This window comes from Sorex fumeus, unplaced genomic scaffold (genome assembly GCF_029834395.1).
Source record: "Sorex fumeus unplaced genomic scaffold, SorFum_2.1 ptg000007l, whole genome shotgun sequence".
NCBI lineage: Eukaryota > Metazoa > Chordata > Mammalia > Eulipotyphla > Soricidae > Sorex > Sorex fumeus.
Window position 1 is genome coordinate 51,255,133 of NW_026606064.1, and position 27,869 is coordinate 51,283,001.

The 27,869-nt window shown below is 49.7% G+C and overlaps 1 protein-coding gene across 1 annotated transcript in view; it reads left to right on the forward strand.

The window, feature by feature from the left end:
- The window catches only part of CAPN8 (calpain 8), a 70,692-nt gene that overhangs the window by 23,467 nt on the left and 19,356 nt on the right, over positions 1-27,869 (forward strand). The window contains exons 3-12 of the mRNA XM_056107049.1: positions 7,149-7,267; positions 7,672-7,805; positions 9,400-9,568; positions 10,726-10,809; positions 12,482-12,567; positions 15,823-15,897; positions 17,277-17,437; positions 19,394-19,581; positions 26,295-26,506; positions 27,094-27,130. Coding sequence (XP_055963024.1) covers positions 7,149-7,267; positions 7,672-7,805; positions 9,400-9,568; positions 10,726-10,809; positions 12,482-12,567; positions 15,823-15,897; positions 17,277-17,437; positions 19,394-19,581; positions 26,295-26,506; positions 27,094-27,130 — 1,265 coding nt within the window. The remainder of the gene's footprint in view (positions 1-7,148; positions 7,268-7,671; positions 7,806-9,399; positions 9,569-10,725; positions 10,810-12,481; positions 12,568-15,822; positions 15,898-17,276; positions 17,438-19,393; positions 19,582-26,294; positions 26,507-27,093; positions 27,131-27,869) is intronic.

Genomic DNA, 27,869 nt, shown 5'->3' on the forward strand with positions numbered 1-27,869 from the left:
TTAAACTCAGTCAGCAAAGCCAATCCCTTGAAACTAGCTGGAGAGTCATTTACATAAACCCCAGATGTATTTACCCGCTCATTCCCCCACCCCCTCTGGTGAATCATTTCCCTTTTTTATAATCTACTAAGAAAAATCTTCCCTCTAAAGGTCAGTTTTCAAGTTGGAATTGGAGGGGGTGCGGCTAGAAGTCCTGAGTAGTTTCATGTCTTTGAAGCCCTATTCCTTGGACAATAGGAGAAATCAGGTAGAGAACTAGCCCTGGTGGGTTTCTTGAACAACTAGAAGACACTCAGAAATAATTTGAATAAGTTCCCTAAACCGTAAAGAATTTTCTTTCTTTCTTTCTTTTTTTTCTTTTCTTCCCCACTGGTAAGTTAAAAGGTAAAGCTAGACGGACTCTGATTCAAAAGATGACCTGCCAACCTTTCCTGTTTTTTGCTCCTTTTGTGAAGTACATTAACTCTCTGGGGGGTTCTGCTTTCAGCAGCCAGAGACCCCTGGGGCCAGAATTATCCTCCTCAAACTCTGCAGCATTCCAGGCTTCCTCTAGCCCCTCCACTCTGCTGTTAGGTGTGAGGTGGGGGGTGCCTAACTGGTAGTCATGGGAACCAGGGGACATTGGAGACAGAAGCCCACCTCTATGAAGCTGCAGAAGGATAATTTAGTATACTTTGTTATAAGTAGCACAGCTCAGATGGAGTGATTTTATCGTTATTAAAATGACTTTTCTGTAAGACACCACATTGCAATGCTTAGAAAAATAAGAATTGGATTTTGAGAAAAATAGCAGTTAGTTTTGGGGTTAACCTTTGAAACTGTATTGGTGGGATTGCTCTCTGGAGTGACCCCAGAGCCCCATGCCCTGATGCACCTGGCACCTGGCTTCCTAGAGTTTCTGGCTAGTGACAGTGCTAGAGACTGAGATGCTCTGAAGTCTTGCTTTGAAAACAATGGGAGCTTGCTTTCATGCAGCCCTAAAATAAGGGCGATTTTCCAGTGAGGTGTGCTAGATTCTTCATTTACAAACACAGCAGGAGAAGGGGATGGCACCATGGATGCAGACTGTCTGGTGCTTACGAGGATGAAAAGACAGGCGGTTTATCAGACATACTAATTTGTCAGAATCTGGAAGAGCTCTTCCGGCTGATTCATTCATTTCATGAATATCCCTTAAGTGTCTTCTTCAAACAAACTGGCACCATCTCTCTTCTCCCAATGAAGAAGTAAAGACAGAGGGTTCTGTCTGGGCAGCAGAAAGAGAATAAACAAAGATCCTTTAACTAGAAAGACCTGGGTTCTAGGGAAAACTTCCTTCTAAGAAAGCAGCAGAATGAAGAATGAGCTGATGCAAGAGCCAAGAGCAGGGGAAAGGGTCATGGCCAGATTGTGCAAGGGCTTGATGCTGTGGATGAATTTGGAACTTTTTTTCTCAGAGCAGTAGGAAAGTGTGTCTGATGGATGAGCAGGAAATGCATGGCCAGGTTTGCTGTGGAGGGCAGACTGGAAATATCTCCAGACAGGAGACACCTGAAGAACGAACCACCATTGATATTGGGACATGCTTGGTATTGGAAGAGGGACCCTCAGATTTAAATGAAGGTCTGCCTTTCTCAGTGCACTGTTTAAAAATGTTGGGGCCAGAGAGATAGTACAGGACTTGAGGCATTTACCTTGTATTCCACAGACCCCAGTTTCATCCCTGGCACCACGTATGGTCCCTTAAACTCTGCCAGGAGTCACTCCTGAGCACCACTAGATGTGGCCCAAGCCATACTCTTCCCTGGATCCCCAAAAGCTTGTTTAGTATACACTCTGAAAAATGGCACCAAAATATGAAATGTCTTCCTTAGATTTCACAGTACTGATATAATAATTGCAGTTTTATGCTAATTTCAGAAGGAAGGAACTCTTTGTTGACTTTTGCAGAGGTGTACATAAAAAAATAATAAGTTACAAGACAGCAGGATGCAAATCCTCCCTCCCTTCACCCAGCTCCTGACCACTTCTTTCTTGAGTTTCAGCTGAATCATGAGAACATTCAAGGATTTTATCAGATTTCCAAAGGTCCCTCTTTCAGTCCTTTGATGCTCCAATGCTTCCCCTTTGAAGTGCCAATTCTGCCTTGAGCCCTTTAGATTTCTTTCTTGGTTGTACCTGCTTTTACTCTTTTAGGTTTTCCTTGGACAATATCCTGGACAAAGGTCTCCATGTCACTTTCACCTGGCAATTTTGCCAAAATATTCAGGGCTTTCTGGTAACTGCTCTGCATTGTATTTGCATACGAGATTGGTATAACTGGGGGACAGTTACTAGTGTTAAGTGGTGAAGATGTGTAAGTGCAGCTGCAGGGATGTTTTCACACCATGTCAAGTCAACTTCTCTCTGCAACCTCCTGTTTGTAGTTTCTGGATGAGGATTTGCAGAGACTTGGGGGGTTCCTGTAGAATACAGTGGGAGAGAAGGTAATGAATTGAATGGCTGGGGTGTCAGAGAGGAGGGACTTAATTTGGAACCATTTAAGAATAAAATCAGGGGACCAGAGAGATAGTACAGTGGGCAAGGCCTTGCCTTGCATATAGCTGACCTCGGTTTGATCCCTGGAACCCCATATGATCCCCTGGGCACCATCAGGAATGATTCCTGATCCCTAAGTGATCCAGGAATAAGCCTTGAGTACTGCTGGGTGTGGTCCAAACACATCAAAACAAATAAATAATGAGAGAGAGAGAGAGAGAGAGAGAGAGAGAGAGAGAGAGAGAGAGAAGAGAGATTGAAGCAGATGTTTGATTGCTGGGAGTACAGAGTTAGACTGCATGGTTGCCCAGTACTGCTGGTTGTGGAAAATGGAAAGAAAGAAAGAAAGAAAGAAAGAAAGAAAGAAAGAAAGAAAGAAAGAGAGAGAGAAAGAGAGAGAGAGAGGGAGGGAGGGAGGGAGGGAGGGAGGGAGTGGGGGGAGGGAAAAAAGGAACAGAGAAAGAGAGGAAGGAAGGAAGGAAGGAAGGAAGGAAGGAAGGAAGGAAGGAAGGAAGGAAGGAAAGCCAGACACATTTGGGGAGGAATTGGATATGAGTGGAGTGAGGGAAAGAGAAATAAAAGTAAACACCAGGCCTCACCAATGCCTAAAAGCGGAAGTGGATGAGGGGGGAAAGAGTCAGGTGGGTGGCGGCAAGCAGGTGAGGCCTACTTCAAAGACCTAAGTAGAAGTTGCTATACTGTATTTTATTGCATAAGCATCCTATCCCACCAACCTTTTTGTTCCTGTCTAAAAATCGGCTTGTGACCTTTCATTGCATTCTCATCCTCATCCCATGGTGTAACTGTGTCTGTTCCTCATGGCGCTTTAAAGGCAAGCAGACAGAAATGTATTCACCGGGGCATATGCAAGCAGGTCTGTCTTCCCACACTGCAGGTCACGAGGCAAGAATTCTCAGTCACTCAGGGCCAGAGACTTAGCGCAGGGGGTATGACACTTGCCTTGCATGCAGTGGCTGCGGGTTCCATTTGAGGCACAACAATGGTCTCTAGAGTAGTACCAGGAGTGACCCCTGAACACAGTAAGTCCCGGGTTCCTCTAGGTGTGACCCCCCCAAACAAACACTCAAATACAAAGAGCATTGTCACTCAACCAGAAAAGAGCTAAAGGCCTATGGAGCTGGTGGGCAGGCTGAGAAATTCATGTGATAAGGCAAGGCTTCCATCTTACTGCCCCATTTGGGATGTTAATCTTTCTCTTTTATTTAGACAGCATGTACATAGTTGCTTTACGTTCCCCCCTCCAGTCCCATCACACTGTGTCCACATCCTTCCAGTACTTACCCCAGACTCCCTCTTGCCCCTATCCTGACTCATTGGCAGATTTCTAAGTTTAATTGTTGTAGTTTGGGTCCCGTGTTCATGCACTGGGTCAAGTAGTTTAGATAGACACAGATACTTTGTCTGGACACCATAGAGGGGCCCAAGAATCTGACCTTTGCCCCTTTCAAATCTCCCCTTTTTTAGATCACATCTGTTGGTTATCAGGGCTTGTTCCTGGCTCTGAACTCAGGAATCACTTCTGGCAGGGCTCGGGGTGCTGGGGATTGAAACCAGGTTGGTTGTGTACAAGGCAAGTGCCTTACCATTGTGCTGTCTCTCTGGCCCAAGACTCTTCTTCTTGTTCCACCCACCCCCATTTCTCTCTTTCCTTGGCATTATTGTTGCTGCAATCTACTGCCAGTGTTTTGCCCACCTTTGTTACCTCTCATCCCTAGCCATGTTATCTATATACCACCAATTAGTGAGAACATCCAGTGTTTGACTGAGAGACAGTTCAAAGTGGTAAAACACATATTGGAGACACTGAGTTTGATCCCAGTGCCACACAGACCCCTGGGTACCATTGCTTGTAGCTCTGGGCCCCAGTGTCCCTGGCCCGAGCAGAAGACAATCACCCTCCTGAACTGGGTCTACACTACTGGACCAAGTACAGTCAGGCCCTCTTCCCTAGCCCCAGTCCCTGCTACCCCTGCCCACCATGCTGCTACTCAGGGCCAGATTAATACTACAATGGGTAGGGCCCTTGCCTTGCTTTCATATGACCTATGTTCAATTCCTGGCACCACATATGGTCCCTTAAGTCTTCTAGGAATGGTTCCTGAGCACAGAGCCAGGAGTAAATTTTGAACACAGTTGAGTGTGGCCCCCACCTCCCAAATATGCCATGCTTATTGAGCTGATGCTAAAAGAGGAGAGAAGAATATAAGAAAACTGAAGTGGCAATGTGGGGGTGGAGGGAAGTGGTGAAGACACTCATCTGTCTGCAACAGCATGGAGACACCCTCCTCTTTGAACTAGACCCAATATTCTTGTCGATTCCTGGTGGAAGACTGGAGCCATTCCTATTCCTATGAATGGCCGCCATTAGCACGTTGGTTCTGGTTTGTCAAGTTTTTTTTGTGCCATACCAGGAGTGATACCACAGCGGGTAGGGCGTTTGCCTTGCACACGGCCAATCTGGGTTCGATTCCTCTGCTCCTCTCAGAGAGCCCGGCAAGCTACCAAGAGTATCCCACTCACCCAGCAAAGCCTGGGCGAAGACACTCATATTGGATATGCCAAAAACAGTAACAACAAGTCTTACAATGGAGATGTTACTGGTGTCTGCTCAAACAAATTGATGAACAATGGGAGGACAGTGCTACAGTGCTACCTGGGAGGGGTTCCGGGGCTATGCTTGGCTCAGTGCTGGGGATGGGGCAAGTCTAGGCGGTGCTGAGGATGAGTCCTAGGCCTCCCACATGTAAAGCATGTGTTCCAGCCCTTTGCACTCTCTCCTGGTCCCCATGGCTGCTTTTGGAAATGAGAATTGTGCTCTATGATTAAAGCTTGTCCCCAGCAGAGGAGACCCCAAGGAAGGTGGCAGGGGCTTTCAGGCAGGTTTCATCAACAAGTTGCTGAAATATTTTCAGCAACAGAAGCCTCTGCTTTGTGCCCCTCAGCAGGCGCCTTGCAGGGCCGCACTCTTCCTGCCTCCCTTCCCTCCAGCAAGCATCTTTGTCTTGACAACCCATTCGCACCTCATTTGGTCACTGGCAAGAATCCCAAAGCCGCCTGCCCGCCTGCCCAGTGCTTCTGCTTGGATCTGCTGTGAGCTTGCAACAGGAGTCAGGTGGCCTCTGAGATGTCAGGAGCGAGGCAGATGAAGAGAAAATTAAACTCTCCTCCAGCTGGGCAGCCCCCGTTTGATGTCAGCAGCAGAGGGACATTTTGCTTCCGTGCCTGGAATGGCAATGCATGGAGAGAGGGCTGGGTGGGCTGTCGCTGTGGCAGCGGGCAGCCGTGCCAAGAGGGGGGGTGCCCCCACAGCTGTTCATGGGCTTTGAGAGACCCCTTGGGCCAGAGTGGGTGCCAGCAGCCCCTGCTTCTCTTCCCCGGAGGCCTGCACTCGGCATCCCTGTCAGGCATCTCCAGAGTGGCAGAGTTGCATTGCTACTGGAGGTGGGATCTATTAGGATCAAGGTCACCTGCTTGCCCACATGCCAGACATTCAGGCTGTTGGGTATTTGCTTGAGAACAAAATGATTTGTTGCTTATTTATTTTGACTCATGAAATATTCCCTGAACAGGGAGAGATGGGACGGTTGGGCAGGAGGGTTTGGAGGTGGGGGAGCAGTTGTGTTCAGGAAATTCTGAGTCTTAGAAGGGGCCTGGAGGCTGGGGAGGTCACACAGGACTGTGGGGCAGCTTAGTGCAGGGTAGGAAAGCTGTGGTAAGTAGCTGGTGCACAATTAGGATTTTTCTTTTTGTGGATGGGGAATATATGTGTTTTGGGCCATACCCAGTGGTGCTCAGTGGCTATTCCTGACCCTGTGCTCAGAGATCACTTCTGATGGTGTTTGGGTGGCCATATGTGATACCGGGGATTTAACCAGGGTCAGATACATAAAAGACAGGAAGGCAGAAAGAGGCACGTTCCCTGCTGTCTATCTCTTAGACTCCCGGGGGCACAGCGTGGTGGGGGAGCTGGAGATGTAGGGGGCAGTGTGGTGAGGGTGCAGCTCCCCACTGGGCCTGGTTTCCACTAAATAGGGGGAAGGGGTGAAGGTTTCTGAGCTGAGGGAGGGCATGAAGACAGATTCAACAGAGAAGATGGGCATAAAGAAGGATGCGGCCCTTCTGGTCACTCTTTGGAATCTGCCTCGGAAGGAGAGGCTTTATGGTTCCTGTCACTAGGGTAACCAGGAGCACTCACACCAGCTCAGTCCTGGCTGCTGGGACTCAGTTTCCCAGGAGAGACCCAGCACCTATGGGAGGAGGCATCTGTCAGTGGAGAGGGAGAGAGAGAGAGAGACAGAGACAGAGAGACAGAGAGAGACAGAGAGAGACAGAGAGAGACAGAGAGAGAAACACAGAGACAGAGACAGAGAGATACAGAGAAAGACAGAGATAGACACAGACAGAGACAGAGAGACAGGAACAGAGAGAATATGTATGAGAGAGAATGTGACAAAGACCAAGATACAGAGAGGGAGACAGAATGTGCGTGTGAGACAGAGACAGAGAAAATTTGTGTGTGTGAGAGACAGAGGCAGACAGACAGGGGAGCTCAGAGTGACAGGTATCGGGCCTCCAGGCTGCCTCACCTCATGTGTTACCTGGACTCGCAGGTGACTGCTGGCTGCTGGCAGCCATTGCCTCCCTCACCTTGAACGAAGCTCTACTTCACCGTGTGGTGCCCAGGGACCAGAACTTCCAGAAGGACTACGCGGGCATCTTTCATTTCCAGGTACGTGCATGTACAATTCAGCCCATACTGCTGATTTCCTGCTCATGGGCCCCACCCTAGATCTGGGGTACCTGCCCCTTAGGGTGGGGTCCAAGCCTTGGCATGCATGATTGTGGGCCAGATGCATGCAGGAGAACCGCTGCCAGCATGCCTGGTGTTCTGTGCCCGAATTTGTCCTGTTCCTAAAGCCAGAGGAGGATGCTGGATGGATGTGGTCATCTGCGAACTCAGCCCTGGGCTGCCCGGGTCCTGCTCCAGCCAGTTTCCCCATTCATGGAGCAGCAGCTCAGAATCGGCAAGGAGCATGTGGTCCAAGACTTAACCATGGGCCAGGTGTCCTCTGTGTGCTGAGGGAGGATGGGTTTGTGCCCTCACCAGCAGCTGTTGTGTCCTTCCACCCTCAGTTCTGGCAGTATGGAGAGTGGGTGGAAGTGGTCATCGATGACCGGCTGCCCACCAAGAACGGGAAGCTGCTCTTCCTCCACTCCGAAGCCAGCAACGAGTTCTGGAGCGCCCTGCTGGAGAAAGCCTACGCCAAGTGAGTGGGTCTGGTGGGACCTCGAAGACTACGCATTCTCCTGGGGATCTCACTTGTCCCTGCCAGACCCCCAGCACGCCATGCTCAAGTAATCCTTAGAAATCAAGAGACATGGGGATTTAGTTCAGACCTTAAAAGCTTAGCTCTGCTGGGCCCAGAGCAATCCTACAGCTGGTAGAGCATTTGCCTGGCATGTGGCCAACCCCAGGTCGATTCCTGGCACCTAATATGGTCCCTGGAGCCCCACCAGGAGTGATTCTTGAGCACAGAGCTGTAGTAAGCCCTGAGCACCCATTGGCGTTCTCCAAACAATAACAAAATGAGTAAGTAAAAGCTCAGCTCTGCCCCATGTGAATCTGTGGGTTGAGGGAGGCCCTTACTTAGCCTTTCCGCCTCTTAGCTTGTTCCTCTTTCCACCCGCACAGTCAATGGTCAGGTCAGTGTGAGTCTGTTTATGTGAAATGCCAGGGCCTTCCTCAGGGCCGGAACCTGGTAGGTATATGTTCTGCCACTGGAGCCCCCAGCCCCCAATCAGAGGGGAGTGCTCCCCCAGATGAAGAGGAACACAAGTGTCCTTAGATATAAAACTCAAGGATGTTGTCTTCCTTTTCCAGGTGTCAGTCTCCTCACTGGCACATCCTTTTTTCTTTTCCTTTTTTGGTGGGGCGCAGGGGGGATTTTAATTAGCTCCATTGACTGGAACTCTTGGCTTCTTCCCAGTCCTGTTTCCAAAGCAGGCCCCGAGGGGTGGGGCTTTGAGACAAACTCCTTCAACCTTACACATGCCCTCAAGCCCAAGGAATCTTGGGACCAGGGCAGCTCTAGTAAAAGACACATCCATTGGTGCTCAAGGCTTACTCTTGGATCTGTCCTCAGGTATACTCATGGTGGTACTCAAGGAACCATATAAAGCTCTAGGACTAAAATGGGGGTTGGGGGCTGAAGTGATAGCACAGCGGGTAGGGCGTTTGCCTTGCACACAGCCAACCCGGGATAAATTCCCAGCATCCCATATGGTCCCCTGAGCACCGACAGGAGTAATTCCTGAGTGCAGAGCCAGGAGTAACCCTTGTGCATCGCCAAGTGTGACCCAAAAAGAAAAAAATAAGAAATAAATCTGTCACTGTCACTGTCCTCCTGTTGTTCATCGATTTGCTCGAGCGGGCCCAGTAACGTCTCCATTGGAGACTTTGTTGTTACTGTGTTTGGCATATTGAATACATCACGGGTAGCTTGCCGGACTTTCCAAGAGGGGCGGAGGAATCGAACTCGGGTCGGCCATGTTGGCTGCGTGCAAGGCAAACGCCTTACCGCTGTGCTAAATAAAAAAATAAAACTGTGATCTGCATGTAGAGCAAGTGCTTTAACTCCTGTGCTATCTCAGCAGACCTGGGAAGATTGCTTTCTAGTCAGTGCTTGGGCAGTGGTGGTCTGAGATGTAATCCAGAGTGCTGAGCTCAGAGGCTTCTGGCCCGTGGTCAAGTTGTCAGAGGTTTTCCTCCTCTCCTTCCAGATGACACTCCTGCTCCCAACGCTGTGGTCCCTTGGGGTGGCCGGTGGCTATGCAGGTGAAACTCTCCTTCTCTGCCAACAGGCTCAATGGCTCCTATGAGGCTCTCTCTGGAGGATCCACTGTGGAAGGGTTTGAGGATTTCACCGGCGGCATCTCAGAGTTCTTTGACCTGAAGAAGCCACCAGCCAATCTGTACCCCATCATCCGGAAAGCCCTCCGCACAGGGTCTCTGGTGGCCTGCTCCATTGATGTGAGCAAGGATGGCTTCTTTGCCCCTCTCCCCACCTGTGGTAGGGAAGGGATTGGAGGGGGGCAAGTGGTCTGGGCAGGTTTGGGGACAGAGCAGTAGCCACAACATACTGGGCAAGTCCAGTGCCATGTAGTTCCCTGTCACACAGGACTAATTAAGCCATGATTAGTGGGTTGAAACTGGGGAGTCCTATCAAAGGAGCCTGTTTCTGGAGAGACCCTTTAGTGACATGGGAATTGTCCTGAGAATATGGCCTTAAAGCCCGAATCTTATGTTCTACCATTGCATCTCCACTTTTTACTTAGTAATCTTGGATTTTTAAAAAATTATTATTATTTAAAAACAATTTTGGCTCACACACAGCAGTTCTCAGGGCTTTCCCCTTAGCTCTCTGCTCAGGAATCACTCCTGGCCATGCTCAGGGGGACCATATGAGATGGTGGAATTGAGCCAGCATCAAACACATGTAATGCAAGCATCTTACCCCCTGTACTATTTGTAGGCCCAACTTGAGACTCTAGAATACAAATATGATGATTGACAATGCTTGATAGACTTTGAGACCCCTGAAGAAAAGGTGCGAGGTAGTGGGGAGGTCCTACCCCAGGGATCATGGCCTGCAGAAGGCATGAACTGACCATGTTTCTGGGACACCAGAGCATGGTGACCACAGGTCCTGAGTCTGTTACCACCTGACCCTCTGCTGGCTCTTCCTTTTACTCTTGCTCCTGCTGGGCACATTTAGACATGTGAACAAACAGAAAGAACATGCCCCCTTTCTGCTGTCTCTAATACCCCCAGCAGGATAAATGTGTTTTGGGAGAAGTCACGAGTGGGGTGTGGTGGGGAGAGCTTTTGAAAGAGGAAGGGTGATGGGGACTCTACTCAGGGAGGATGTTCTAGATTGAGGACATATCAAGAGCCATGTCCTGGAGAAGTTTTTGCTTTTTGTGTAGTGTGGGTTCATCCTGGAGCCATATGGCATCTTCTCTGGCATGGCAGGGTTAAAAGCAGAGGGTCAAGTTATTGCACCCACACTCCCAGTCCCACACTCAGTTCCTCATGGCTGTGTACTGTGTCCCCTGATAGCACTGTCATTGGACACAGCCAGCCAGGCAGGGACCTGCCACCCTGAGTGCATGTCATTCCTACTGCAGGTGTCCAGTGCTGCTGAAACCGAAGCCATCACCAGCCAGAAACTGGTGAAGAGCCATGCTTATTCTGTCACTGGCATTGAAGAGGTAAAAGACAACAGAGGAAAAGGGAAGGTTCTGGGAAGGGATATGACCAGGCAGCCAGCATATTCCCCAGAGAAAAAATTGGGGATCATCCACAGCTTCCCTGCTCTGCTGAGGGGCATCTCCCCTGCTCAGAATCCCTCACCTTTCACAGGCAGCTGCTTCTTGCTCATTCCTAGGCCCTTTAGACCCTTCACATGGATCCTCTCAAGTGACAGTTTCATGGATAGAGCAAAATGTACGGCCCCCCCTGCCCCCACCACCTCGCCTTTAGATATGGCTGGGGAGAAAAAAGAAAGTTGCAGAGGAAATGTTTAGAAATGGTCATATATAACGGTAGCACTGTAGCACTGTAGCACAGTCCTCCTGTTGTCATTGATTTGCTTGAGAGGGCACCAGTAATGTCTCCATTGTGAGACGTTTTGTTACTGTTTTTGACATATCGAATACATCATGGGAAGCTGGCCGGGCTTTGCCGTGCAGGTGGGATACTCTCACTAGCTTGCTGGACTCTCCGAGAGGGGTGGAGGAATCAAACCCGGGTTGTCCGCATGTAAGGCAAATGCCCTACCCACTGTGCTCTCACTCCATCCCCATATATAACTATATCCTATAATATATGCCTATATTCTACATGTTTTCCAAAAAGGAGGCTTGAATATAGAAAGTAGCAGAAGCCCTTAAGATGCCCATGTGGGAGAAAAAGGGCAGAAACAATTGTCCTGCCTTTCAAGTCGGTGGTTTAAACTCATGGAAAGCAAGGCAGGTATCCCTCTCTCCCCAACCCAAGGAGAAAGCAAAGACTTCACTTTTTATTATTTTTTTGGTCACTATAGCCCCCCTCCTTCCAGAAAATATTTGAGAAAAGGCATACACACAATACAACTAGCAATTAAGGTGAAGTATGTGCTACCATTGAAGTATGTGCTAGATTAAAACTGTGCTACCATTAAGACATTGATTTTGCTATGGAGTTCACAATGGCCAAGGCTCTTGTTATTCATTAAAAAGAAAAAAGGGAAAAAAAACCCCAATGTCTGATAGAAGTTACAGAGGAGAGTAAGACAATGGAAACCAAGCAATTCCCCATACAGGTGTCCCTAAGTGCAAATAGTGTCGAATAGGTGTCAGGGCAAGATGGTGTGTGACTTAACAAGTATGGACTTTGGGGACAGACAGGTTAGGTGCCTGTTCTCCTGCTGCCACTTACCAGCAGGTAATCTTGGATCACTTAACTTCTCTTGAGTTTCAGAGTTTTTGTACTATAAAATAAAGAGAACAACATCACCCAGCTCCCAAGAAGTTGGGACATAATGCATTTTGAAATGCGTAACAACTTATAGTCGGTGCCCGTTAATGCTAGCTGCTGTGCTATTAGTATCTGTCTTGACAGTGCTTTAGTGTCATTGGGTGTTAGATATCAAGAACAGAGTCAATCTTTATCAACTCTTGAATATGACACCAAGTTAAAGGAGACATAAGCTTATAATTGTGCTAGAGCCCCAAATGAGTCGATGCTACTGTGAAAAACAGTTGACAAAGACCTAAAAGCGTTTGGAGAAAAATGAAAAGATGGTTATGCTGGGACATTTGAAAAATCACAGGCAAACTGTCAGAGATGTGTGAGCACCAGAGCGCGGCAATTCAACTGCTTTTGTGTGTGTATTCCACGCAGGTGGATTTCCGTGGCCGCTCAGAGAAGTTGATCAGACTCAGGAATCCGTGGGGTGAAGTGGAATGGACGGGAGCCTGGAGTGACAAGTAGGTTCTTTCTTTCCCACTGTCCCCCACCTTCCCTCTAGTCCTCTCCTCCCTCTGCAGAAAAGCATTCCGCTCATTGCAGCCATGATCACCCTTTGTGTCCACCAACTGTACAGACTATTCAGAAAAGAGGAGTACAGAGTTCAAAGAGCAAAAGGAAAACCCGCGTTGCTGGGGTCTTTGATTCTGAGACTCTCCCTGGTCTTTGAAAGTTTGGTAGAGCTGTTCAGTTTTGCTCAGTGCTGAAGGGTCAGCGGCACCAACCTCACCACACCTCTGTGATCCAAAGGTGGAATCGATCACTGGCAATCAGATTCTTTCCACTCCGCAAGTGCGGGATGCTGTGATAAAGGCCACAGCCCTGAGTCCCGAGAGAAAATCATACTTAGAAAGGGCCAGGTCATCCGGGAGTGGGCTGCCATGCAGTGGCAGTGATGCAGCTCATTACAGGCAGGGATTGATCTTTGCAGCAAACTCCTAAAGGACTGTTGGGTGGGCCTTTCCCAGCACAGAAAACCCAGGGGAGATGGTTCCTGACACAGGGGTTTCCCTTGACATTCCTGTGGATCATTGCCCCTTGCTCTGTGGTGCTGAGGGGTGGAGAGGAAGGGATACCAAGATCTTCACCCTTTTAGCACCACTATTATGTCACTAAGGAGGTGCCACCAGAAATGGCCATTCTCCATAACTCCCTTCCAACACACCCATGTACCAGGAGCTAAATGCCAAATGCCAAATGCCATGTTCTTGAGGGGACATGGGAACTTGATGGGAGTTTCTAATGGGAGCTTTCTGTGTACTCAACCATATTGCACGTCTTTACTTTTGTCTTCTGTACCAAGGGTTATGGGTTGGCCTTTGTAGAGGTTTCATGACAGGCTTAGGACTGAGAAAATATCCACACCTTAATTCTGTCCACTGACCAAAAGGCACACACACACACACACACACACACACACACACACACACACACCACTCTGGCTGTTTTATTTTATAGTGATTTATGTATTTTTTTTAAATTGAGGTAAGGTTGGTTTATAAGACTGTGTATGAGTTAAGGGTACAATTTCATGAAGTGCATTACACACCACACTCACCACCAAAGCACTAATATCCCTCCACCCTAGCCCATTGGATTCCTCCCATCCTCCTCCGGAAGCCTTCATTTTGAAGAGTCCAAGTCCTTTCTGTGTTGTTTTGCTTTGTTTCCCTTGCTTTGCTACTCTTGAGATGTTGTCTGAATGAGATCATCCAATATATTTGTTTTTCTCCTTCTGACTTACTCCAGAGTGGTATTTGGTGGTTTGTTTCCTTGGTTTCTGGACTACGCCTGATAGCGCTTAGGGTTTACTCCTGGCCCTGTTCAGGGGTCTTTCCCGGTGGGGCTCTGGGGAACTTATGGTGCTGGAAATCGAAGCAGAGTTGACTGCATGCAGCAAATGCTTCATCTATCCTGCTACCTTTCCATTCCTGATTAGTCCAGAGTTTTAATAAAAATTCTGTCACATAATTAACACTTTTGTTAAATTAATTTTGTTAAGCCATCTACATTTTCTTTTAGAACATGAATTCATTTTTATTTGGACTGCTTGGTTTGAGCAGCTTTTGATACTAGAATTTAACACAGTGTTCCACCCGCTGTGTCAGTGCTCCTACTAATGATCCAAGGTTCCTTCCATCTCCCTACCCGGCCTCCTTAGCAAACTCATTTATTATTGTTGTTGTTGTTGTTGTTTTTGAGCCACACCTGACAGTATTCAAGGATGCTCCTGGCTCTGTCCTCAGGAATCAGACCTGGCAATGCTTAGGGGATCATATGGGTTGCCAGGGATGAAACCAGGGTTGGCTGCATGCAAGGCAAAGCACCTGCTTGGGTCCCCTGCCCTGTTCACACTCGTGTTAACTCTTATGGCTTTGATGTACATAGTCACCTCACCTTGAAATCACCAGAGTGTCCAAGATCCTTGATCTTATTTGTTGGCCACCCCACCTCCTCATTACCCTCACCCCCTTCCTTGGGTTTCTCAGTTGGTCTGGCCACGTTAATCCACAGCCACCAAAGGGCTCATTTGACTTTCTGTCCCTTGCTGCCACCCTGTCTCTATAGGCAGGGACAGGTCCAAGGATGGGACACAGTGGTCAGAGAGGCCACTTTTATATATTGTTTGCCCAGGCTGGAAGGTGCTAAGGGCACAGCCCAAAGTTTAGCCTAATTATTGGGGTGGAGAAACTATTTTCTGACATTGGGCGATTGGGATATGTATAACATGATTCACAGGCCGTCTATCACAGGAAGATGGACCATGGACAGCCACCAAGGAAATATCTGTGTCTGTCCTATCGCATCCTGGGGCCAGACCATATGGTTTCTTGGACCGTTTGTAGGCTACAGGGCTGGTCACTCCCCTCTGAGAGTGGGGAGATTTGGGTCCCAATGGGGATTCGCCAACACTTGCCTTAATCTTTGTTGATGACAACCCCATTTTGAGATGTATCACTGGCTCTGACCCAATTCATAAAATCATGTTCCAGGGGATTGGAGAAGTTGTGGGAGTGCTCCTGTCTGATCCCTAGGGGGTGGGGTTGGTCACTGTGTGGGCATCAGCTTCCCTGCAGGTGAGGGGAAGCCTTTGGGCTTTGCTGACAGAATTCAGGGAAGAGGGAGAAGGGATAGGAGAGAAGGAGGGGACTGGGGGGAGAGAGAGAGAGAAGAGAGAGGAGAGAGAGAGAGTGAAGAGAGAGAGGGGGAGAGAGGGAGAGGAGAGATGTTGATGCTGCTCTCATTTAGATATTATGTACATGGTTTAGGAAAGTCTCACTTTGTAAAGGCCAGGTAGGTGGAGATGGCATTTGGACCAAATAGCTGGGTATTGGCATGAAAAGGCCACCAGCAGACCTCCGTGGGTGACAGGACAGCTGAAGGAAGGCAGGGCCCAGCTGTCATTGTGCGGTGCAGGAAAGGGACTGGGTCCCTGTGCTCAGAGAGTGTCAGTCCTATCAATGTCTTTCCCTGGACTGAAGGATGAGCCCAGATGGGAGTTTTCACAGTGACACTGTGAGCTCCTCCCCAGCCCTGCCAGTCTGTGCCTGTTCCTGCCCTGTTCTGTCCACTGCCCTCCTGTTGGTGCCCACGATGCCCAGGAGCGTTGGTTGCAGAGAGGGCAGATCTTCCCTGCTGACCCGCCATCAAGGAATGATCCCTTCTGCTGCTGCTGTTTCTTAAAAAATTCATTCATTCCTTCCTGTGCCCCATAGTGCCCCAGAGTGGAATTCCATAGATCCCCGGCGAAGGGAAGAGCTAGACAAGAATGCAGAGGACGGAGAGTTTTGGTGAGAGCTGCGCACGGCTGCCCTGAACTCGCTTATTCCTGGGTCTGACACTGGCACACTCGCTCTGGCTGTTCCAGAATTCAGTGCGGTGATTGGCTGGGGCTGGGGAGTGTGGTTTTTGTGCATGTGTGTATGTGTGTGAGTGTGTAAGAGTATGTGTGTGTGAATGCGTATATTAGTGTGTTTGAGGGTGTGGAAGTGCGTGTGACAGTGTGTGAGTGTGTATGTGTGAGTATATGAATGTGTGTACATACAAGTGTGTGTGAGTGTATGAGCATAGGAGTGAACAAAAGTGTATGAACATGTGAGTGTGAGTATATGAGTGTGTGGAAGTGTTTGTGACAGTGTGTGTGAATATATGAGTAAGAGTGTGTGAGTTTGTGTATATATATGTGAGTGTGAGTGTATATATATGTGTGTGAGTATATGAGTATGAGTGTGTAAAAGTGTGTGAATGTGAGTGTGTAAAAGTGTGTGAATGTGTACATGGGTGTGTGTATGTGAGTGTATGAGTGTGTTTGAGTGTGTGGAATTATTTGTGACTGTGTGACTATATAAGTGAGAGTATGTGAGTGAGGGTATGTGAGTATATGTGTGTGTGTGAATGTATGAGTGTGAAAAAGTGTGTTATTGTGTGTGTAAAAGTGAGTGTGCCAGTGTGTGTATATGTGAGTGTGTGTGTGGCCTAGTGTAATTCAACTACTGTGCCTGTGTTTTTAAGACTCCAGAACCCTCCAAACCCTGAGCCTGGCAGTCAGCACGTCCCTCTGCTCAGTGAAGGGAAGCCCCAGCTTCTGTTCTGTTGAGTCTCCGACAGCAGAGATGAACAGGCAGGGGCGGGCTGGGGCTGCCTCCTGGGTGCCGTCCAGGACAGGGCTCAGCAGCTTTGGTGGTTCTGTGCAGAAGCGCAGAGCTGAGAAGAGCAGGGGGTCTGGGCACGGCCCCCTGTCAGTGAGCACAGCTTGCCTTGCTCCTGTTTCTGGCATGCAGGCCGCGCCTCTTGGACCAGGCCAATATCTCCTATAACCCTCTTCTTGTCTCCCTCTCCCTGTCTCCCTCTCTCCATCTCTCTCTCTCCATCTCTTTCTCTCTCTCTGTCTCTCTATCTCTATCTGTCTGTCTCTCTCCATCTCTTTCTCTCCATCTCCTTCCATCTCTCTCCATCTCTCTGTCTGTCTCTCTGTCTCTGTCTGTCAGTCTGTCTCTCTTCTATTTTGGCCACACCTTGCAGTGCTTGGAGCCACTCCCCTGTCAGTGCTCAGAGGCTGCTCCTGGGGATCATGCAAAGCCTGGGATGAAACCCGGGACTCCCTCTGTGCCATGTCCCCACTCCCCAGTCATCTCCTGCCTGACAGCCCTGGCTCCTTCCGCCCCCACAGGATGGCTTTCTCAGATTTCTTGAGGCAGTTCTCTCGCCTGGAGATCTGTAACCTGTCCCCTGACTCGCTGAGCAGTGAGGAGGTGCACAAGTGGAACCTGGTGCTGTTTAACGGCCGCTGGACACGGGGCTCCACCGCAGGGGGCTGCCAGAACCACCCAGGTGAGGCCCACAGCTGCCGACTGTCCCGTTCTAGCATGCTTCCCAGTGGGGTGTTCTCACATGTGCTGCTTCAGACATCCTCGAACAGTCCCGGGCATGCCGTGGGCCTGACTCTTGTCAAGGCCCTGCTTGACTGGGGCCTGAAGGCTCCTGGGGGCTGATCTCAGCTGCCATGTGTCCAAACAGAAGGGCATCCTCCTCGGTACTAACCCAGCTGGCACCATGCTGAGCTCACCTGGCTGCTCTTGGGACTGCTACTACCCCGCCCCGCTCCTGGGGATGCTCTGCTGCCGGCCACCACCTGGGGCTCCTTTAAGGCGGGGAGCCTTCCCCGGCTCACCCATGCTCACTCATGTCTACGCATGCAGGCTCATCCTAGGTCCCGAGTCCAGCGGCACCCGGGATGACCCCCCTGCAAACGCCACAGCCCTGCAGCTCTCAGGAGACACCAGGACTGCAGCAGCTGCCCCCGCCCCACCTCACCCCTCCCCAGGCGGGTGCAGACAGAGCATGTGCTCCCAGAGGAGGCAATGCAGAGTGCACACTTACTTAGACTCAAGGGCACAGTGCCCTAGGGGACTCCTGGGGGGGGAGGCTGTTTGAGTCCTGTGTGCCTTGGGCTTGCCTCCTCCCCCCCATCACTTTCTCCCCCACAGAGCTACATCAGAGCCAGGGTCGTACTGAACGCCCACACGGGTGCCCATGGGGAGGGGGGGCTTTAACTCAGTCTCTTCTCTCCTCCTGTGACTCCCCCTCTTTGGCCCCTGGATTCCTGGTTCCAGCTGCGGAGATGCTCTGAGCTCAGTTTAAAGGCGGCAGGAGCCTGGACAGTCCTGTGCCCCACGCTGAGCCTCAGCGTCCCTCATGCCCAGCCTGGAGCTGTGAAATCCACCTTTGGAAGTGCTTTGTGAAAACCGTGTAGCACTAGACAAATGGGATGGATTATTTTTATGGCCCATTCTCTTCCTCCCATTCTGTTAAGGAGTAAACAAAAAAAAAATGTAGGGATTGCTGAAATGTCGCATTTGGGACAAATTAAAATATGCTCGCCATTAGCAGGCTCTTAGAAAATGAGTAGGAAATTTGCATGGATCATTTTGGGAGCTCAGAACTGTAGGGGGTGCCTGAGGTATCTGCAGGCACGGAATCACTCTCCCATCTGTGCTGCCAACTAGCTGTCGGGAAGAGATGGATTGCTCTTGGCCTTTGGTAATGAGGTACGCAGAGATTACAAGAAGTTCCTGTCCCCCCCTGGAATCTGCAGTTACTTGGCTTTGAAATCCACATATTTGTGCCCTAAATAAAAAATACATATGTGTACCTCTATCTGGAAGTGGAGATTCTGGGACAATGGATTTGAGTAAGCAATCTGATAGGTAAGCAGCAACTCCGGGCCCCTGTGATTGTCTTGTCATCTCATCCCACTGGGTCTTTATTCAGAGCATGGAGGAACTTCTCTGTCCCCGCTTCTTTGGGTCTCCTTCTTTGGGATGCTTTATTACTGAAAATGTGGAGGCCATTCATGGCCAAGTCGAGTTCCTCCCATCCAGCTGAAGACTGGAGCATGTGTCTGCTCACTGACTGCCCTGCAGAAGCTATTGAGTAAGGCCTGCCTGGAAGGCTATGGGCTCCTTCCCAGTGTAGCTCTGGGTCCAGGGAACCTGTAATAGTCCCAGCCAGACGTGTCTGGGCTTCTGGATGAGCAAACAGACAGATGCAAAGTTTCCCTGTGCTTTGGGATGTGTCACTGGTGAGAAGTGGAGGGAAAAGGGAGATGGGAAGAAGAACTGGTAACCTTTAAAAGAAAGAGAACCTTCCAGGCCTGCATTTCAGGTGCAGTGACTAGAGTTCACCATCGATCCATGGGCATAATCAGGCGCTTCTCTTTCTTTTTCTCTCCTCATCATCCTGTATGTGTGGGGGGCTACCGCCATCTCCCGGGGGACTGACTTCCAGCCACTTACTGGACCAACCCCCAGTTCAAAATCTCCTTGGACGAGGTGGACGACAGCCAGGAGGAGAGTGCCAGCGAGCCCCTCTGCACCTTGCTGCTGGGTCTGATGCAGAAGAACCGCAGGCGGCAGAAGAGGCTAGGAGAGGGGATGCTCAGCATCGGCTACGCTATCTACAAGGTACCTCAAGCCGCTCACCCTTGACTCCACACTCATGGTTAGGGTGGGCATTTGGGGGGCCGGTGATTAGAAGGCATGTTTCCCACTGCTTGAATAGTCCTTTGCAGGTCATCTCCTTGCTCTCTGAAATGCTTCCCCTTTACTGATGCCGGGATTTCATACTTAAATATTTGTCCCTCTGTCTGGAACCTCTGCTGCTAATATTGAGGATCATTCATCAAACTTTGCTGGGGCTGGAGGGATGGTTACAGAAAGTATGGCATTTGCCTTGTATGCAAATCCGAACCAGTTCAGTGCAATCTTTGGCACCTGATATGGTTACTGTGCACTGCCAGGAGTGATCCCTGAGGGCAATAGCCCTGAGCACCACCAGATATACCCACCAAACCAAAACCAAACCCAAACCCTTTGCCTGCAAACATGTCTCTTAGTCTTTCCTCAAGTATAGGCCATAGGGGCCAAGAACGTGAAGTGGGTGGGTGGCAGGGGGGGCACAGGTCACTTGAAGGAATTCAAAGAATAATGAGAGACATCAGGGAGCAATGGAGAAGGAGCTTGGATGTGGGAGCTAAAGACACAGCCATTTCTGGTTCTGGAGGGTCTGGGTGGAGGAGCAGAGCCAGCCTGGAGTTGTTGTGTGTAGGTTGAGCCACCAGTCTACACTGGCAACTAGCCCCGTGGATCCCACAGTCTCAGAGTTATATAAAAGCAAGAGAAGCATAGAAAAGCTCATGGAACCTAGCTAGCAACAAATTGGAAATCACTTTTTCATACAGGCAAAGACTCCTTATAGCAAACTCCAGAGGGATTTATGGTGGTTGTTTTTATACAATTTTGTTAAAAATGAATTTCTTGGGAAAAATACAATTCTAATTACGAAGACCAAGAGCTGGCTGGAGGCCCGACATCGCAGTATAAATTACTGTGTGTAAAAGCAGCAATGTAATAAGAAGCCAGTAAAGGAGCATTGTCAAGCTCGCACTACTTCCAGCCCTTTTCCTCTCCCATTTTGGAACTCAGGGCTTTAGAGCTTAGGTTCTGTGTGTTTGGCTTTGGAAGAGTGGCAGTAGGAAAATAATTGGTGCATGGGCCAGAAAGACATTACAGGAAGTAAGGTACCTTGCATGTGGCTGACTGGGGTTTGATCCCTGGTACCATGTAGTCCCTTGAGTGCCAGGAATAATCCCTGAGCTCAGAGCCAGGAGTAAGCCCTGAACAGCACTAGGTATGACCCCCAAACCAAAACAAAGAAGCAAATTAAAAATGTAAAAAATAATTGCTGTTTGATAGCTAAGAGAAAAGAATTCCAAATAAACATTAAATAATAAATTCTTACTTCAGCTTGGACTTCCACCCCACCTAGAATGCAAAAAACACCAAAAGGACTCTTTTTGTGGGAGACCCTGACAAGGCTCCTTCCTCCCCAGACTGCTTCTCACTCAGCATACCTCAGGGAGCAGCTGCTACATGCAGGGTCCAAGATATAGGGACACGAAGACACTGAGGACTCAGTCTGGTCTCTGCCTGCAAGGTGCTCTGGTCCACAGGGCGAGGAACCAGATACCGCAACTAGCTACAGGTGAGGTTCAATCTGTTCTTATGGGGGCCAGCATGGGGGCTGAGGTCTCCTCAGAGGAATAGCTTTGTGGGCCAGGAGATAAATCAGGACTTTAAAAGATAAGCTGACTTTCAAAGGTGGAGAAGAAAGAATATTTTAGACAGAGGGGAACCATGACTTCTTCTCGTGTGTGTGTGTGTATGTGTGTGTGTGTGTGTGTGTGTGTGTGTGTGTTACTAGGGATTGAACCCAGGGCTTTGTATGCAAGGCACAAACTCACCCACTTAGCCCTAGCCCGTAGTGCCTATGTGCATCTCATGATGGTTTGGAGAGTTGGATGGGAAGAGGGTGACTAGTGGGTGGGTTCTGTGGAGCCCTGGCACCCAGTTCTTCCCCAACCTTACTGTGTATGAACCAGATTGGCAAAGCATCCTTCAAAGGGATGTGAGCTAACACAATGGAAATAGCTTGGTTGGCATGGCATTTGCTTTTATAAATAATAAATCAAGCATGTCAGTTTTCAGACATCAAATTATAGCTGATTATAGAATAACCCCATGTATGTGATCCCAGAACCTTCTTTGTATCGCCAGAGGCATAGAGTTTGAAGCAAGACATCTGTGAACACAAGCACTCTTAAACCGAGATTGTGGGGGCGAGGTGTGTGTGTGCATAGGGGTTCTAGTCAGAGGGATTAAGGATTGTAGGAGGTTCTGGGGCTATATGAGTATGTGTAAGTGTTTTCAGGGAGGCATGATTGTGGGGGATGTAAGGATTGTACAAGGGTGTGAGGGTTATAGAGAAGTGTAAGTATTGTATTGCAGGAGGGGGTATGAGGGTTGTGGGGGTATAAGGGTTGCAGGAGGCAGTGTAAGAGGTGTAAAAACAATGTAAGGATTGTACGAGGGGTATAAATATTACAGGGGCTGTAAGAATTGTATGAGGGGTTGTGAGGGTGTGAGGTGTAAGTATTATAGGACTGTGAGGGTTGTAGGAGGGGGCTGAGGGTTGTATGTGGGGTGAAAGTTTTGTGGGGTATAAGGGTTGTAGGGTTTGTGAGGGTTGTAGGTGTGTATGTGTTGTAAGGGGAGTGAAGGTTGTAGGGTGAGTGTGAGGGTTGAGGTACTGCAGAGGTGTAAGGGTTACAGATGGAGATGTGAGGGTTGGTGGAGGGTGAGTACTACAGGATGACTGAGGGTTATAGGAGGGCTGTGAAGGTTGTGACAGTGTAAGTGTTGAAGGGGTATTGGGTGGTAGGAGGGGGCATAAGGGTTGTAGGAAGGGGTATAAGGGTTGTAGGATTGAGTGTAAGGATTGTAAGGAGGTGGTGCTAGGGTTGTAAGGGTAGAGGAAGGGGGAGTGAGAATTGTGGGAGTGTAAATGCTATGGGGGTGTGAGAGTAGTGTGGAGAATTATGGGGGTCATAGGAGTTCTGGGGTTGTAGGCTGAGGCGAGGAACTTTTAAGGGTGACCATCCTCTGTTCCTTTCATCTGCCCCCTCTGGATGTAACTATCTGCTAAGAAGCTAGTGGCTGGAGGTCACAGCACCACCAGGAATGGAGCAGCAGACGTTGGTGTGGGGGTGGGGATGGGCACACCCCCCTCCTCCTTCCCACAAGACTGAAAGCTCCTGTGAGCAGGTCTGGTCTTTGCTATCAGGCTCCTGCCTTTCAGAGGCCTGTGCCTGAGCCTCAGTGTGACAAGCTAGGATGACTCCTGGGAGTATGCCAGTGGTGTGGGGGAGGTGCTGTGTGTCTGAGCAGGAGGTGCAGTCTGAGCAGGAGGGGACACTTTTGGCAGACCTGACACCCCATGGGCTGCTGCACAGGGGACTTTGTGCTTCTTTTGGGGCACTGGGCCACACCTGGTGGTGCTCAGGGCTTCTTCTTGGCTCTGTGCTCAGGGATCACTCCTGATGGGGCTCAGGGGACCATATGGGGTGCCGGGGATAGAACCCAGGTCAATTGCATGTAAGTCTTACCTGCTATATTATCTTTTTGGCTGGGGCTTAGCTCCAGAAAAGAGGTGTTACGAGAACCTAAGACTGTTCTTCCTGGGCTGCACATCTTAAGTGTGGGGTTTTGAGTGGGGTAGTGACCCATCCAAGTGGTCCCTAATTCTGCTTCCCAGAGTTGTAGCCAATTGTCCCAGACCTTCCTGCTCTTTCTGGTTCAGAAGGCCATGTTGCAAGGGCAATGGGTACATAAGGATAGAACGAGTGCTATCTCCGACCTGCACCTCTGGGGATACTTCCAGGGCTAACCCAGCTCCACGGTGGTACTGTCACTTTGGGCAATGCTGCCATTCAGAAATCTTCTCCTGGGCTCAGCCTGGCCTGCATGCCTGTTCTAAGGACCAAGGATGGGATGAATTAGAGCAAGAGTTGAATAAGATGCCACATCTGAGTAAGCCCTTGGATTCAGAAGTTGGGTCTGTAAGTTGTCAGCTCTCCTTAGATCCCAACATGCTCATTTCCTAGGACTGTAGGATCCTGTCTAGGCAATTAGCTTTTGTTTCTGTTTGGGGGCCACACCCTGCAGTGCTCAGGGTTGCCTCCGGCTCTGTGCTTAGGGATCATTCCTGGCAGGCCTCGGGGACCCTATGTGGTGCTGGAGATTGAACTGGGGTCAACCGCATGCAAGGTCAGTGCACCCTACCCACTGTACCATATCTTTGGGTCCCTGTATGGATTATGTAACCAGGGGCCTGAATGATAGTACAGCAGATAAGGTATTCTGCTTACACACTGCCGACCTGGGTTTAATTCATGGCATCCCTTATGATCTCCAGTGCACCACCAGTAGCAATTCCTGAGTACAGGGCTGGACTGACCTCTGAGCACTACTGGGCGTGGCTCCCAAACAAACAAAAATGTCTGGATTATAAAACCATAAAATAAATTAAAAAAGAAAAACCCTTCTGCCTCCTGGCTCCCTTGTGCCAATTTTAGGGCTCAGTATTCTACAACTGGCCTTGAAATCCACTCATGGTATTCTGGTGGCAGAAATTCTGAGTAAGTCTCTCTTGAGGATGAGCTTCCTCCAGGTGGCTCAGGATAGGGAGGGAAGCAAGGGGAGGTCTGGGAAATCGGGGTTGATTCTCCTCTCCTGTCCTGCAGGTTCCCAGAGAGGTACGTGCATGGGGCAGGACGTCTCCTTGGTAAGGAAGCTTGGCTGCTGTCCCTAGGGACAGACTGCAGCCGGAAACTCAGCTACCCACCCACACGCTCCTGCCTGCGGCCAGTGAGCTGGACACCCTGGGACTTGGGCAAGACAAGCCTGCACCCCATCTGTTCCTGCGGAAGGGCACCAGGATGACCTTTGCTCTGGCACAGCTGGTGATCTAATCCAAACAAGATAATGAGCACACACCTCCGACTTAGCTAGCCAATGCCTTGATCCCTGATAAGAAAGAGAAGCTGCCCGCATTATCTTCTTGGCCCCTGGCTCTCCTGGCGCCTCCTGGTGAATCAACACTGGATTAGAGACAGATCACAGTTGTCAAGGCTTCCTGTCCCAAGGTGCCCCCAGAGTTTCCATCTCACCTCGCTGGGTGAAGGAGGAGCTCTGGGCAGCCCTCTTGCCTGGCTTTCTGTGAGCGCATCCTAGCACAGTAAGCTGCTCCCCAAATGCTTACACACAGTGAGCTTCTCCTTCTCTCCTGACATCCTGGAGATACTCGGGACCTTTCAAAAGGTTTCAAGGGCTGAACGGTGGCTTAAAATATCTAAAGGCTAGACAGGTTGCTTTGCACGTGGGATCAAGCTCTGCCTTTGATCCCCTTTGATCCAGGGTGTGGTTCCCCAACACTGTGTGGTCCCCCAACACTGCCAGGCCAAACCAAACTTCAATCCCCACATTAAACCCAGGCCCATTTTGATGCCGGGATGATTGCAACGTGTAAGTGAGGCTTAGAATCTCTGTTCTGTCCAGCTGGAGTCAAACACACTCATATATGGTATATTCCCTTGGCTTAGCCTTCTCACACTTGATCAACGATTTGGCATGTGCCCCTGAGTCTCAGGCTGCAGACAATTGGTCTACCCTGCCCGCTGGCTTACAAATGCTTGTGATGGAGTATGGAGGTAACAGACCAGGGAGTAGAGATGATTTAGAGCCAGCATCTCTTCCCCATGAGAAAGCAATGAAATATAAACCTGAGTCAGCCTGGTCGATGAAGACCTTCTAGGGAAGGTCTCAGACACACACAGTCACACAGTACAACTCCCCCAGCATCACCTCCTGGTGTTGTCAGTGTGGGGTCTTTGTTTTGGGGGTGAGGGGGAGGAGGAAACTGCTTTGGAATCCTTGGTTCTTGAACCATTGCTTTTGAGTCACTTGGGGCTGGTGTTGGGGTGGGGGTGGGAGCTTGATAAAACCAGACTTTCTGGTTCTGCAGGTCTGGAGTTGTGTCCTGAGCATAGAGGGGACCAAGCCCTCGCCTCACTGTCTCCAAGCTCCCAGTCTGGCCTCCTAAATCAGACTTTTCGAGTCTGCCCACCCTTGTGTCTTTGTGAGAGCTCAGTTTACCTTTTCTGGGCCCTAGTTGAGCTCAAGTTTGCTTCACTTCATGCCCCAAGGCCATTTTCCAGTCCATTTCCTTCCCTTGTCATCATCAGGATGACAAAGTGACCGTGGCCACAGAGACGATAGCCCCGCCATCTCCTGTTTAGAGTGTGAACATAGTCAGGGGCAACCCAACATGCAGCAGTGGTCCTAGCATCCACTCTTCCTGGGGGCTGGCTGGGGGATCCCTGTGAGGGTTGGCTAGGGTCCTGAGAGCAGGGATCTTGCTCCCCACCACGTCCTTACCCTGCTGCTTAGCAACTTGGGACACCACGGTAAGTGTCTGGGAATCAGGCACTGTGTCTCTGGGGTGGACATGATGCCTCAGCCCGGCAACTTCTCTGCACCTGCCCTTTGACAGAAACATCATGATGAAGACAGTCTTTAGAGACAGAGTGCTGGGGGGTGGGCAAGGAGAACGAAGCCCCCTTTCCCTCTGCTGTCTCATGTACCACGGCCCTCTCCCTACATCAGATGGGTCAAGAGTAGTCAGGGCCCCAAGGGAGGCAGGAAGAACCCCAATCCTGTCTGGCTGCCAAGCTTCCTCCCTTCTCGCCCCTTGTCCTGGTTTCAGGAGAAACTGACTCTGTTGCTTTGTGCAGCTGGAGAACCACACGGACGTGCACCTGGGCCGCGACTTCTTCCAGCGCCACCGGCCTTCTGCTCGCTCCAGCACCTACGTCAACCTACGGGAGGTGTCAGACCGCGTCCAGCTGCCCCCGGGGGAGTACCTGGTGGTGCCGTCCACTTTCGAACCCTTTAAGGATGGGGACTTCTGCCTGCGGGTGTTCTCGGAGAAGAAGGCGGAGGCTCTGTGCGTGGATGGCCCTGGGTGGTGTGGGAGGGGCTGCGAGCAGGACGGGGTGTGGCCAGGTGTGGCTGTGGGCGGAACCACATCTTCCAACTGCAGTGCTTCCTGGGATGTGATCTGTCACCCCCTCACCTGTATGGTGGTCTCAAGTGCTCGTCACTGGCATTGTTGATGGAATTCTGGAATATTTAAAAAAATTTTTTTAGATTTATTTATTTATTTATTTATTTTTGCTTTTTGGATCACATCCAGTGATGCTCAGTGGTTACTCCTGGCTCTGAGCTCAGGAATTACTTCTGGCAGTCCTTGGGGGACCATATGGGATATTGGGATTGATTGGGATATTGGATATCGAACCCGGGTCGACTATGTGCAAGGCAAAACCACCCTACCAGCTGTACTATCTCTCCAGCCCCCCTGGGACATTTTTTTTGATTATTTTGTTTTATATTTTGATTTTGGGGACCACACCTGGAGGTGCTAAGAGTCTCCTCCTGGCACTGTGTTGGGGGGGGCACTCCTCCTGGAGCTCTGGGGACCAGGGGAGAGCTATTTTCTTCTTCATTGTTGATTCCGTCCTTTGTATTTAGGGAAATCGGGGACGTGATATCAGGAAACCCACACGAGGTATGTAGTCGCTGCCTATGTCAAATTCTCACTTTGGTGAGATCTTGTTGATGCAGAGTTCTTTGTCTGGTTGAGAATGGTGGTTTTTATCCAAAGCATCACAGTGTTTTCTGGGTTTTTACTTTTCATCACAAGCATGCAATGTGGGCAGTATTGGGATCTTAGGCTTTGTATATTTCTAATCCGTGGGGAATGTCTTAGTGCACCCCCTGCCCCACCTTCCCATCAGCAGAACCCTCCACATAGGTAGAGGAAGACAATGGGTGAAAGAGATCCAGTCTCGGATGCTTAAATTTCGAGGTTTGTAGAGGATAAATGATAGGGCACATGGAAACAATGAAAAATGAAGTAAAGTTCATGCCAGAAATGGATGCAAACCTGCGTGTGTATGCACACACATAGGTATGTATGCATGTGTGTAGTGTGTGTGTGTGTGTGTGTGTGTGTGTGTGTGTGTGTGTGTGTGTGTGTTGTGTTTGGGATCTGGGATAAGCACTTAATCTCAGAAGGATCCACAGAGGAGCTTATATGAGAGCAGCCTTGGGGAAATGAGCACCCAGGGTTTTACCTACCTCACTCCTTCACCTGCCTCCATGTCCACAATGAGCAGATGGCACATTTGTGGAGCAAATTGAGTGTTCCTGTGTTATGGGGGCAATGTCTTGGGGTCGTACCATGCTTACAGCCAGAGGCCACCAGCTCGGCTTCACAGGGACAGATGTAACTTCTACACTCCATT